Source organism: Melozone crissalis, unplaced genomic scaffold, assembly GCF_028551555.1.
Source record: "Melozone crissalis strain CALT ecotype California unplaced genomic scaffold, PUWL_Pcris_2 ptg000063l_1, whole genome shotgun sequence".
Taxonomy (NCBI): Eukaryota; Metazoa; Chordata; class Aves; order Passeriformes; family Passerellidae; genus Melozone; species Melozone crissalis.
This window is the reverse complement of record NW_026535841.1, coordinates 4,725,228-4,737,997: the sequence shown is the minus strand read 5'-3', so window position 1 is coordinate 4,737,997 and position 12,770 is coordinate 4,725,228. Positions and strand designations below refer to the sequence as shown.

At 48.0% G+C, this 12,770-nt stretch overlaps 2 protein-coding genes across 4 annotated transcripts in view; both read right to left on the bottom strand.

The window, feature by feature from the left end:
* Positions 1 to 12,770, bottom strand: part of PATZ1 (POZ/BTB and AT hook containing zinc finger 1) — a 115,053-nt gene that overhangs the window by 77,544 nt on the left and 24,739 nt on the right. The window lies entirely within an intron of this gene.
* Positions 767 to 7,307, bottom strand: PIK3IP1 (phosphoinositide-3-kinase interacting protein 1). The gene is made up of 6 exons (XM_054288617.1): positions 7,213 to 7,307; positions 6,940 to 7,056; positions 6,744 to 6,863; positions 4,573 to 4,758; positions 4,355 to 4,433; positions 767 to 2,374 (listed from the first exon to the last, which is right to left on the bottom strand). Exons 1-6 carry the CDS (start codon positions 7,292 to 7,294, stop codon positions 2,167 to 2,169), a joined length of 792 nt encoding a protein of 263 aa, XP_054144592.1. The 5' UTR covers positions 7,295 to 7,307; the 3' UTR covers positions 767 to 2,166.

Here is a 12,770-nt window from a genome sequence, read left to right as displayed (position 1 = left end):
CCGGAAGCCGTCACTTTCTCGGGTTTCTATTGTAGTCACAAAATGGCAACACCAAACCTGCCCAGATTCTGACCATCCAGAACAGCCTTTTCTGAGCCTGTGGACTGTGCCACATTCACAGAACTGCAGAATCACAGTGCAGTCCTCTGCAGGACTATTTACCTGGAGCGAGGGAAAGGGAACAAGTTCTGTTCAGTCCTTGGTTGGTTTCAAGGGTGGACAGGAGTCAGCAGATCAAGGAGCCTCTCCATTTTCCTTTTCTAATCCAGGGATAAAAATGCAACCTGTTCTTGGAAACATCTTATTCTGAAATATGTGGTTCAGGGGATTTTTGTTTAGACAACAACTGAACAAAAATGCTGGCTGGCTCTGTTAGTCCCTCTGTAACCTGCTGTGCTCTGTCTCCATTGCACTTCTCAAGGGATGGAGCTGCTGCTGAGCAGCACCAAAGCAGAACTGAGCCAGGTCAGTGCAGGAAGGGGCTGTAAGCAAGAGTCTGTTCCCATGGGCCAGCCTGCTGAGTCACCCACAGCTGCTTTTCAGGAACAGTGTCCCAGTCCAAGAGGAGCTGCTGGAGCAGGGAGGCAAGCTTCATGCCCCTTGTCAGTGCTGCTGCATGCAGGCACTGCTTGTAGGGATTTACTTTTGGGCCTGGCAAACTGAAGTGACACCTTCCTTTCTCCTCAGTTCAAAGTCTGAAACACTGCAAAGGATGCTGCTCTGGCAGGAGGAATGCACAGATGAGCCACAGTCCACATAGGTCTACAGAGCATTCTTCTTTTAAGCTTTAATATAAGGTAGCACAGTCTGCCCCTTCTCATAATGAGGTATTTAAAACATTTTACAAAGAAATGGTATTCAAAGGCATTTAAAAATAAAATATTTCCCTTTTCTGAATCAAACATTAACACTAAAACCCCTGCTGCCAAGTGCTGCTCCCTGTTAGGCCCACAGCTCTAAAGCAGATGGCTGGAAAACTCACTTGAATGGCTTGAATCCCCTGAAGCGGGGACAGATGTTTCCCTGAACTGGCCTTGCCTTGGTGCCATGAGGGAGACACTGCAGCAACCATCCCTTCCAAAACCCCTGAAATGCTAATAAAAGTTGTTACAAAACCTCTCTAATAGGACCAGGCTCTGTAAGTAAGTAGTCTTGCTGCACAAGCTGAGTGTGTGACAGAGGCTGGGCCAGGAGCCACACCAGAACTTCAGTATCTTACAAAACAGCTGCCCTGTTCTGCCCCTAGAGCCAGAGCTGCTGCACTGTGATCAGGGTGACCTCCACAGCTTGGCCACTCTGTCCAGCACTGGCTCTGTAGGAAGCCTAGGGAGTTCAGAAGAGGATGTTCTCTATCCTCAGTGTTTAACCTGCTGTAAGTAACTGAAGGGCAGTTTGTTTTCTTCACTCCACAACTATCTACCACTCACCCTTGCTTTACTGATCTGTGTAAGTGAGCAGGAGGCACAGACAGACCCCCTGGATACCTACAACTGTGGCTGTGCATGTAGCACCACAGGGGAATGGAGAAGTGGCCTCAGCCCTGGAAGACCTGGATTTGTTAAGAGCTTGAGGAGAGCACTGGGTCTAAACATTCTGCTTCTGGCCAAAGACATCCCTTAAACAAGCTCTTCCTTGGAAAAAAACCTGATCCAGTAGCAGGATTCTGGACAGTGATTCCAGCTGTCAGCCACTAAAGCAAAAAGGCAGGAACTATTATCAGTGTAATTATCTAGCTAAATCTGACATGAAGCTCCCCTCAGTCCCTGCAGTACTGTTCTCTCCTGAGGTTCCAGGCTGAAACTTAACTAACAGTGCACACCATTAAATAGGAAAAGAACATAGAAAGAGGAAGCCACGACCACACTCCAGGCTACAGGATCTGTGGCCAGTTAAGCCTGGCCCATCATCCCCCCCCAGCTCCTTGGCACACCATGGAGACAGGTGGGAAGAAGCAGCAGGGTCCACCACACCAGTCCCCAGCTGGTCACGCACTGAACGGTGCCCCTCAAGCAGATGATGAATTGCCCATTGCTCTGTTCCTCTGCATCACCTTCGTCCGGCGTTCATCAAAAAGAAAACAAAACAGAAATGAACACACGCACCCCCTGCACTCACAGTGGGAAGCTGGAGGCTTTGCTCAGCCTGTAGCGCTCCTGCCTGAGCTGCTCAGGCCCCAGGAGTCCCTGCCTGGCCCATGAGGGGGCCGCTGCCATCCCGGGGGTCCTCCACGGGCGTCTGGCTGGGCTGCACCACGATGGTGTTCTCATCCACCAGCTCGCACGCGGGGTTGCTGAACGCCGACAGGGGCAGCGTGATGCGCTGCATCTCCCGCTCATAAACCTTCTGCTCGTGCTTCTCCTTCAGGTCCTTCCCCCTGCATTACAACAAAAACCAAAATATACACGTGGGGTGAGTGCTGCTGCTTGGAGGGAGAGTCTCAGTAGAGCTGATGGAGTAGAGAAGAAGGGACTGTGCTCTTTTAAGATTTAAGTGGTTTCAGCTGCATACAAAGGGTCAGAAATATTCCCTACTGTAAGCAGAGGACCACAGCTGAGCATCTCTGAAAAACAAGCAGCCAAATGAAGTCTGTCCCTCCCTCAAACTGGCTTATTCACTGACATTGCTGCTGATAAATGACTGTACAGCCAAGCCCCTCCTTCAAACCACAGAGCTGCCATATGTTTCCTTATCCTTTCCAGTCCCACAGCACTGCCTGGTGCAGGCCCAGGGGAGGAGTGAGACAGTGCAGAGGCCACTGCTGTGGAAAAGAGCTTCTGTAACCTGCTTCATCTGGAACAAATACTGGAGGTGATGACAGCTTCTGCCTTTTGTTGCAGCAAATTAAGCTGTCCAGAAAGTATTAAAGCTGACTTCAGAGCTGGCCCTGCCTTCTGCCACTGCAGCTCTAACAGCTTAATGCCACAACCAGCTCCTCAAACCTACCTCAGTCTCCAGCCTGTTGCTAAGTGAAGGAACACCTCTGTAATTTGTGCTGTGGAAGAACTGCCTTGCTTTAAAAATGGATTTGGCATTAATAGCATGTTGTCTCCAGAAGAGCTATGTATACCAAAAACTACTAAACACATTAAAGGTTTCTCACCACACCTACCACACAAACCTGCCAGCTTGCACATGCAATTCTGAGATCAAGGCAAGGAAGGAGACAGTAAACCTGCAGAAGATCCCTGCTGTGATGCTCTCTCTGACTGGAGAAGCAAAGCTGCCTTTGGCCAAAGCCCAGCACTGGTCTATTGCTTCCTCCCACGGAGGATGGGAGAGAGGTGGGACAGGCACCACTTGCTCCTCCTGAGGCTCGTGATCTCAGGCAGGCAGAGCTGCTGGGGTTTCCTGTTGGCATTCTGGCTGCTTTTCAAAGCTGCCTACAAACGTGCAGCAGTGGCTGCCATTCCTGCCAGCACACAAGGCAGCATTCTCTGAAGTGACACCTCAAATCAGATTCCTCGACAAGCGGCACTCTGTGTTTTGCCCCTTATGTAACACTCCTCCCTCTGCTTTTTTTCTGTCAGCATTTATTATAAACACTTACATAAGGACATGTCCCAGCTTGGGAAAGGGCTCCTTCTGCTTGGTTGTGTCAGACTGTTGTCAAACAGCCAAAACATAGAACAAACCCTCCCAGAGGAGGGAGCCTGGGCCTTTGCTTGCTGCAGTGACAATCACTGCTATTTGTTAATCCTGCCCTCTCTCTTACAACTAAGCTTGCTACTGCCACTACCTCAAACACTGCTGAGCTACAGAAACATTTCTGTCCCACACAGTGAAGTGACTGAAAAAAAAGTAACTGAAGTCAAAATCAAAACTGACCTTAAAGTATAGAGGAACTTTGCTAAAATGAACTTGGACCAAAAAAAAAAGTGCTACCTGACAGTCAGCTTCATAGGATACAATGCATGAGTAGCAAAAAAAACCTGCCCATTGTTTTTCTTCTAAAGGTAGATTAGAGAAATCAGGGGAACAGGTGGCCTGCTAGAAGAATTGTTCTTTTTCTGAGCAAAACAAACTTCCTGTGAGGGCACCTGGGATCTCTCTTTCCAGTTCTCACAAAATCCTGCTCCTGAGTACATCTGAAAAAGCCACATCAAGGTGCACATGCACACACAAAAACCCAAATATTAAAGAGGGCAATTTGAAACTTCAAGTGAGATAGAACATCACAATAATGGGGGAATGGAGAAGAACAGAGTTAACTCTTCAGTAGTTCTTTCCTCAGTGTGACAAACTTGCTTAATATGCCATAATCAAACATGCTTCTGTCCCATTTGGTTGGGTGTGCAGGTGCTCAGACATTCCTGCTCTATATACACCAGCTTTTGAACAAAGAACAGCCACTCACCTCTTATAGATGTACCCCACGACAATGCCAGCCCCAATGGCAATGATTATCACCATCATGATCAGCCCCAGCACATAACCTGTGAAAAGAGAAAAAAAAAAAAGAGCCAAAATTAAGAGGTGGCAAATCCAGCTATAACGCTGCTTTCAGAGCCTCAAAACAGGTCTGTCCTGCCACAATTACAGGAATGGATCCATCAAACAATCCTGGGTTTGTACCTAGGGTCCCTAAGTCCTTCTTTTCTCTGGAGTTCATCTGCACTCTCTGACTGATACCAATGACGGGCTGCACCGCGGCTGCCTCGCTGCGGGAGGGCAAAGTATCAGCTGGTTCAAACACCTGCTCTTCCTCCTGGGAAGCACCAACTTCTGCTGTGGGGACTGGGGTTGTGCTAGCTGCAGCATCTGTTGAGAGGAGAAAAAAGTAAAAAAAAAAAATATATATACAACATATCAAGCACTTATGACTACTTCAAAACAACATGTGTCTTGAGAGTGGGACAGCTCTAGATTGGCATCACTGAACTGCCTTCAAAGCACACTGAAAAACACTGGAAAACACTTGTCCCCCCTTAAGTTGTTGACAGAAATCCTACTAAAGCAGACAAGAAATCTATTCTTCCCCCCACTTTCCTCTGACATGAACCTATTTAACTAAGAGTCCAAGGCACCACCACAGATGAAAGAAATCAGAGAGCAGATTGAAACCCAGGTTCAGGGCATGAGTCCAGAGGATGCACAATGACTTCATTTAGTGTATAGATCGATATACAGGCTGCAGCTTCAATCATGCTGAACAAGATTATGAGAATCTCCATCCCAAATCTCCCAGGAGCCTATTTATCCCTCTTCTGCCTCAATCTTCCTGACACAGGAAAGTCTGACAGGAGACTCCAGGTGGTGTGAAAACAACCTGGAGATATTTTCCCCTGGTCCCTCCTTGCAGTGTGTACCAAACTGATAGTCTGGGACACCACTGGACAGGCTAAGTCAGAGCAGGCAGCACAGCCACTGACTAAGGACAATTCCTTCCTCAGTCAAGGCCCAGAAATGGCACCCAAGGATACAGGTTCCTTCCCAGCTCTGTTTTTTATCAATGCTCTTTTTCATCAACAGCATTGAAAGATTTTCAAGGTAGCTCCTTCTTTCATGACATAGTTGAACTGGAAGCTGCAGCACTGTAAAAGCTGTGACAGTGTAAAGTAGGTATCTACTACCTTTTCTACACAATCCCCCTTACTTTTTGGAAATGCTATTCACAGTATGCATCCACACCTGAAAAATCACTCCATCTGCATCTCCCCCCCCCAGCAGGCAATAACTCCCTGTGGATTTTCTATCTGCAGCCATTTTGAGTCCTCAGTGCAGTGTGAAATGGAAGTACAGAAGAGAGTCAGAGACAGGAAATCAGGGGTCCTGCACAGTAACTTCAAGTAGGGTCAGCCAGGGCAACTGAACTAAAGTGAACTGTTGAACCATGAAATGGTGCCCGCTCTGAGACACAAAAATATGAAACCTATTAAACCTGCAAATGGCTGAAATGCCAGGTAACTCTTCTGATCCTAAAGCTGCAAGAGTGTTTTGAGGAAGGATCTTGGCAGCAGAACATTTTTTTGCTTCACCTTTAGGGAAAAGCAGGCAAAAAAAAGCAAAGTGAAAAAAAGGGGAGGGTATATGTGCGTGGGAAAAGTATTTACATGCAAGGATAGCAGTCTCAAGGGACAGTGGTGTGAGTAAATCTTGCAGGGCTCAGAAAATAGTAAACAGTTCAAAAAACCCCCAGTGGTTGCTCTGATGTCAGTCAACACTGACACCTCCTCTCCCCAAAACAGGCTTCAGCTACAGTTCTTTTGGCAAACTGTTTCTCACTGTGACTATCCAGGAGGAACCCAGTGTTTCCATTTCTTACTGTCCTCCCTTCTAGTTCCCATTTTTTTCACATTCTTGCCGTGCACCCTGTGCTCAAATTCCCACTGGCAATTCTTTAACAGCAGGAAGCCTCTTTAGTCAGCCATAACATGCCCTACAGCAGCAGTCTACCCACACCTCGGCAGCTCCTGGATGTCCAGACCTCAGCCTTTTGCAACACAGCTGGAGAGCGCTACAGTGATAAGCGAATTATGGGGAGCGGGGGCTTTTCACAGGCCTCTTCTGGCACTAATGGCAAAGCCAGAGGGGCGGAGCACGGCATAACTGGGAGGCAGATGTGCACGCACAGGCGGGGGCTGGAGGGAGCTCTGGGTACGCGGTGTTTCCGAGGGACGTGCTGGCGTAGCCCGGGGTTGTTTGTGCGCCGGGGGACCCCACCCTGGTGACAAACCGAGCCCCGGCGGTAGGGGGCAGGCCAGAGAGGGCAGGGAGAGACAGGGACCGGCGGCGGCCGCTCTTACCTGAGCACTGGGCGATGTCGCAGGATCGCCGCTCGGGGATCCCGGTAGCGCCTTGGATGTAGCACCAGGGCGCGGTGTCGCCGTCCGGGTTCCTGCAGCTGTTGTGGTCCTCATCGAGCGCTAGGGAGCAGCGGGCCGTCAGCGCGGCCGCGGCACCCCCCGCTCCCCCGAGAGCCCCTCCCGGCCCCGGACCCACCTGCCGGGAGCGCGGCGCCGGTACCGTTCCGCACCATCCGCCAGTTGAGGCACGGGGCGCCGCCGGAGGCCACTCGCCGGCTGCCGCGGTAGGACTCGCCGTTACCGCGGACGCATTCTGCGGAGAGACGAGCCGAGCCTTGCGGGCGGCCCGAGCAGCGCCCGCCGCTCCGGGCAGCTCCCAGCACGGCCCCGGCTTTCCCCACGGGGGTGTTCCCCCTCCCCAGAGCGGCCTTTGTCCCCCACAAAGCCGGGCCGCCACTCACTCACTCACCCTCGGCGCCGCGGACGGCCCCCAGCAGCAGCAGCGAGCCCAGCAGCAGCAGCAGCGCCCACCGCGGACCCCCGGGCAGCATCCTCGGCGCGGAGGGCGAGGAGCCGCCGGCAGCCCGGCCGCGCAGCTCAGCTCGGCTCGGCTCGGCTCCGCTCGGCGAGACCTGCCCCGGCGCTCCCTCCCCGTAAACAACCGCCGGGCTGCGCTTACCCCCCCGCCCCGCAGCCGCCGCCGGGTCCTAACGCTGCCGCTGCCGCCGCCCGCCCCCAGCAGGGGAAGGGGCGGCTGCCGCGGGGCAGGGCTCGGGCTCGGGGCAGGGCTCGGGGCAGAGCGAAGCTGCTGCCGCACAGGGTCCCTCGCCCCGATGGGTGCGCGGTGCCGTGGGGCTGGTTTGGCTCGAGGGGAACTCCGCGTCTCTGGGCTTGTCTCTTACAGTCGCAGGAAAAGTCTTAGACCAGAAGAGGAGACTTTCCACACGGAACTGCGCTTGAACAACTGCCTGTGGCAGGAAAAGTGTGTATCTTCGGAGACCTAAAACCGTTCTCTCCCCTAGAGACTTATCATGAAGGACTAAATCCTGCTGCCCTTATTCTCCCTTTGGGTTCCCTTAGCTGTAGGGGCTACACACTGCCACGGAGGCTGTGCAACTCCACCTTAAAGGGGTTTTTACATCCTCGCCTCTGCCAATCCATTACTTTTCATTGACTCCATGGGCTTACTCTAAAAGCTGTGCCTGCTTACAGGAAAAACCAAGGTAAACAGCATGAAGATGGTTTAGAGTCGTACTACTGCAGGCATGCAGCCACTGTGATAAAGCCTCTCTGCAGACATTTCACACGGCTCACAATAGATACTTCTGTTTCTGAACATGCCAAGGGACTCAGACAGTGCAGCCCCAGTGCCTGTACATGGCATCTGGAGTCCTCAGCACTGTTTCTGTTTTACACCAGTGAAAAACAAGCCACTGCATAGCTGGTCCTGTTCAACAATGAGCTTGCAGAGGCAGCCTGGGCCAACTGATGGGTTTGTAGCCAAGGCACAGGCCTGCAGCACAAGGTGCTATTTCTGGCTTTCCCACAGAGTTCTTCCTGACCTTGGCCAACCTGCCTGCCTCGCTTCTTTGCACTTTCTCTTCCTTTTTGTTACATGAGGTACAATCAAACCTTCCTTCTTAGAATAGGACAGGGAAGTTCCCTTCTTTTAAAGTTCTTTGAAATCACATGGAAACCACTGAACACATAAGAAGTACTTCTATGCCAGGAAGCTGCTCCAGTGTTGGATAAATCACTTTTCAAGGCAGTGCTGCCTGCAGCAGTGGTCTTTCCCTTCCACTCCCAGATGTTTCCATCCTGACAGTGCTCTCTGTCAGGCTAGTACAGGTTATTGTGTAACAAACCTGCCCAAGGTTCTGATCCAACCCAACTTTTGCCCCTTTTTCACCAGGTCATGAATGTTTTAAGCCCTTTACAGCCAGGTCACCTGCTGCATCCAGTCCACAATGGAGCACAAAACCAGAGATGTACCAGCATGATAGATGGATAATGAGGAAACAGGTCAATTAAGCAGCACTACCACCAAGTATGAAACCACAGGTCTTAGCACACATTTGTGTGACTCAAGCTTTAACAACACGATTCACCACTACAGAAAATTTAGTTTAGTAATGTCAGATTTAAAAAAAAAATATGGGTGCAAAAAAAATCAAAACAGGAAACCAAAAACCAACTGCATGTGCCAGTCCTGACTGACATCACCAGCTAAGATGCAGCCTTTGTGCAATTATGCTCATTTTCTGCACAGACACCCTGCTACTGCATTCCTGATGTTCTCCAGTTACTCTCTCTAAAGGGAAGGCTAACTGGAGTCAGCAGGAATTTTTAATAAGGGCTATTCAATCAAGCTGCCTGTTTGTAATAGCTTTTCATCAGATTTTATGAGACAAATTCCATTCAGCAGAAACTGCAGGGCCACACATGCATCCAGAGGCACTGCCTGTCCAAAACTTTGCAGATGGACTGCCAGCCTGCACAATTAATGTCCTTTTGCTCATTTCATGAGACTAACTAATGCCTCCATGCCACCTAGCACAGAGAGCACCTCCTTCTGTACATACTGATGCAAGAACTGCAGTAATCTCTGTGGAAACAAATCTCAGGCCTTCCTAGTTCTCTCTCCTACTATGTAACAAGATAAATTTGCACTTCTCCTCACAGGCAGCCAAGTTCCAGCAAACAATTTGAGTTTCTAGTCCACAGAAGGACAATGGGGAATCTGGAAGAAATGCAAAAATCTTCACAGTAATGGTAAAGATCAAAGACTTTTCCACAACTGACTTCTAAGCATAATTTTTTCTTTCATCTCTAGCTTTCTCCAGGATGAGGGAAGATTTATGCCTGGCAGTTTCACAGAGTTAAGTTTAATAGGATGCCAGGTGGCAGCTGTCAGAGGCAGACTCAATTGCTCTTTCCACTGCTTAGGAATGGGTTTGCTCTTCTTGCTACACTTTTAGAGATTAAACATGACATTATTTTCTAGAACTTGATTTTAAACTACCCAAACTATAATAAGTTAACAGCTCTGCATCTAAGTGTATAGTTTACACTTAGATGTCTGTTGGTATATACACATACATATATCACAACACATCCCCACGTTTTACAGGAGAAAATACACACTATTTTTAGGAATGAGGGACATTAAACATCTTCTCTAAACTCAGTGTGAACCAGTTTCAGCTGTGAGCTGGTACCTTTCTTTATACAGGTTCCAGAATGAACAATGTCTGCTTTCTCTCTCTCCTGTCTGTCAGCTGCTCTTTCTTGTTTATTTGTTCTACATTTTCATCTGTGGAAAAATTCAAAGTGTTTTGAGATTAAAAAAACCCAAAAAACAACAAAAAAAAAAACCAAAAAAAGGAATCCAACAGCACAGCACTCTGTGCCAAGGGAGGCAGCCCCAGATCTACAGCTCTGAAATGACTCTGCAAGGAGCCATCAAACCCACCCTCCTTCTCTGGCCACAGCCAAGTGTGTTCTGATCTTGCCAGGCAGAAGTTCATCTAACCTCCTGGGCAAGAACTAACATGCTTTATTACTTAACCTTACTAAATAAGACACTGAGGGGAGTAAACAAAATGAGTTTTCTAATCTGAGTAATCTTTCCTAGCCAAATTAACATGGATTACTTAAAATGGAAAAAGTTGACCATTGCCCTCCTTGTGACAGGACACACGTCATGCTCCCATCACCTCCCCTTTCTTATTCCTAGATAATCAAAATAATTGTTCCAGTTTTCCCCAAAACTCCTTTTCCTCAATTTTCTGCTTCTTTCATAAATGGAAATGTTTAGAATAACGAGTACAATTCTGAGACTTCACCATGAACAGAATATTAGAGCAGTTTGTGCTTAAGCTTAAAAGCTGCAAGCATCAAATGTTACTAAACACTATTAAGTGCTTGAGCACTTGCAACTCCAACAAAAGCAGGGGTTTCATTTCTTTGCTGCCTCTCTCTTGATCATGAAAACAACTCTGGATCTCACCTTCCAAAAGCCTTCTGTAAACAATGATGCAGGAATTGGAAACAAATGTGTTGCATTTCTAAGCTAGATATAATTTGAATGTAATAAAAGAACATCAGGGCTGTGACAAAAGGATCAGATATTGACTTTATGAAAGTGAGCCGAGTATAACCAAAAATCAAGACAGAGGCAGTGACTACAGAGGAGTAGCTGTGGAGCGACAGGAGTGTCTGCTGGCACTGTTGCACGGCGCTGCTGACATGCTCGGGGAGAGGGAGAGGCTTTCTCCTCCTTTCTCCTCCCCCTTCAGTCTGACAGCGCGAGCTATTGCAAAGTAAATGCCAGCCACAGCCTCCAAGGACTGACAAGGAAGTCTGCAGAAGCAAAACAACCATATGCGATATTTGAACTGGTTCAGACTGGTTCACACTTTGCTCCACTAACTCCGAGTGCTTTCTCAGATGAGTTTTTGTGTGGGCTGTAATAAAAGGCCAGAGGCCTCGGGAGGGCAGTCTGGGTCCTATTGTTTACTGGGGAGAAGCATTAAGAGATTATCTCTAAATACTCTCGGCAATCAGCGACTTAAGAAATTTCACACACTGACTCGTCTTAATGGCATAATTTTTTGTGTCCCTTTTGGACAAGAACTGCCCAGTGCCTTTCCAGTTTTCTCAGTTTTGAAGTGCTGACAGAGAGCTGTGTTCACACTGGCCCACTGCAGCCAAGGTCCCCATAGATCATCCCTCAGCTCCTTCCCTGGCTGCAGCATTCCAACCTCGGTATCTGATCACAGAGTGCTTTACCTGCTATCCAGTGGGTGTGTCTCATAGCAGGACACCACCAAACCACAGCAATCTTGTCAGGAATTGGGTACAGCTGTCTAAAGATGTTTCAGTCTCCAGCTGCACTGGTTTTTGTTGGGTTGGTTGTTTGTTTTTTTGCTGCAGATGCAGGCTGCTACTGACAAAAGCCAGAGCACACATTTCTAACGGTGGAGGAAGGGAAGCTATTTTGAAAGATACTGCGATCTACTCAGAGAACACACAAGTCTGAGCCAAGAGCAGAAGCTTTACTCTCAATTTTTGAATGATCTTTGCCTGACCTTAGGCAAGCTTCTGCCTTGGTTCCCCATATTAGCATTACTTATGTCACAGAGGCAGAAATGATTATATGTCTGCAAAGCACTTTGGAAGCTTCAGACATCCAATACCTACCTTATGAAATGGTTCTGCAGGGGAAGGAATCCTGGAGACAGATATGCAGGAGATGTTCTCAAGTTCTACATAGGTAGCACTGACTTAGATGAAAGTACAAATAAGCATTAATGCAGGACTTCATTGAAATAGGAGAATTTGTTGCTTGGTTGTTTTTTAAGGTATAAATGTACTTTTGTAACTTTCTTACATCTCAAACCACAGTTGTGCCCAGCAGCACCTGGCAAAGCTGAGCAGTCTGATAACCCATTTTATTCTTGTTAGAAAATGCCTACCTAAAAATAATTGTTTATTATTTGCACATGAGAAATGTGAAAGTGTAGCATCAAAACATCTGGAGATTTAAGTCAAAAGGAATAAAGATTTCTGTTCTGATATCTGTTCAAATTAACCTCCAGTGAATTGGGTGGGATTATTAAATATTCTACCAATCTTTCACTCACTATGGAAGCCAATTTCACAGTGAAAGCCCAAAACTCTGCTGTTTAAACCTCAATAATAATGGAATATTACCACAGTAATAGTTAGACTTCATTGTGAAAAACATGAGGTTAAAGTTGCACTTAAATATGCAAAACTCCTACTCTAAATAGCACCACCACTCATGTGACCTCTATCCCAAGCCATCAGAAAGGCTGTAAGGTTATAAACTTGAACACATAAAAAGTCCAAACACGTATTTGCTTCCCTCTAGGACTTTGGGACCAGGACTGGAGTCATCAGCATGAGGGCAGAGCAGAGACTCATTTGGTAATGGGTCTGTAATTCAGTGTGAGCAGAGAAGCAGAGACCAAACCTTGCAGTGGAGCTACTGCTGCTTCCTCA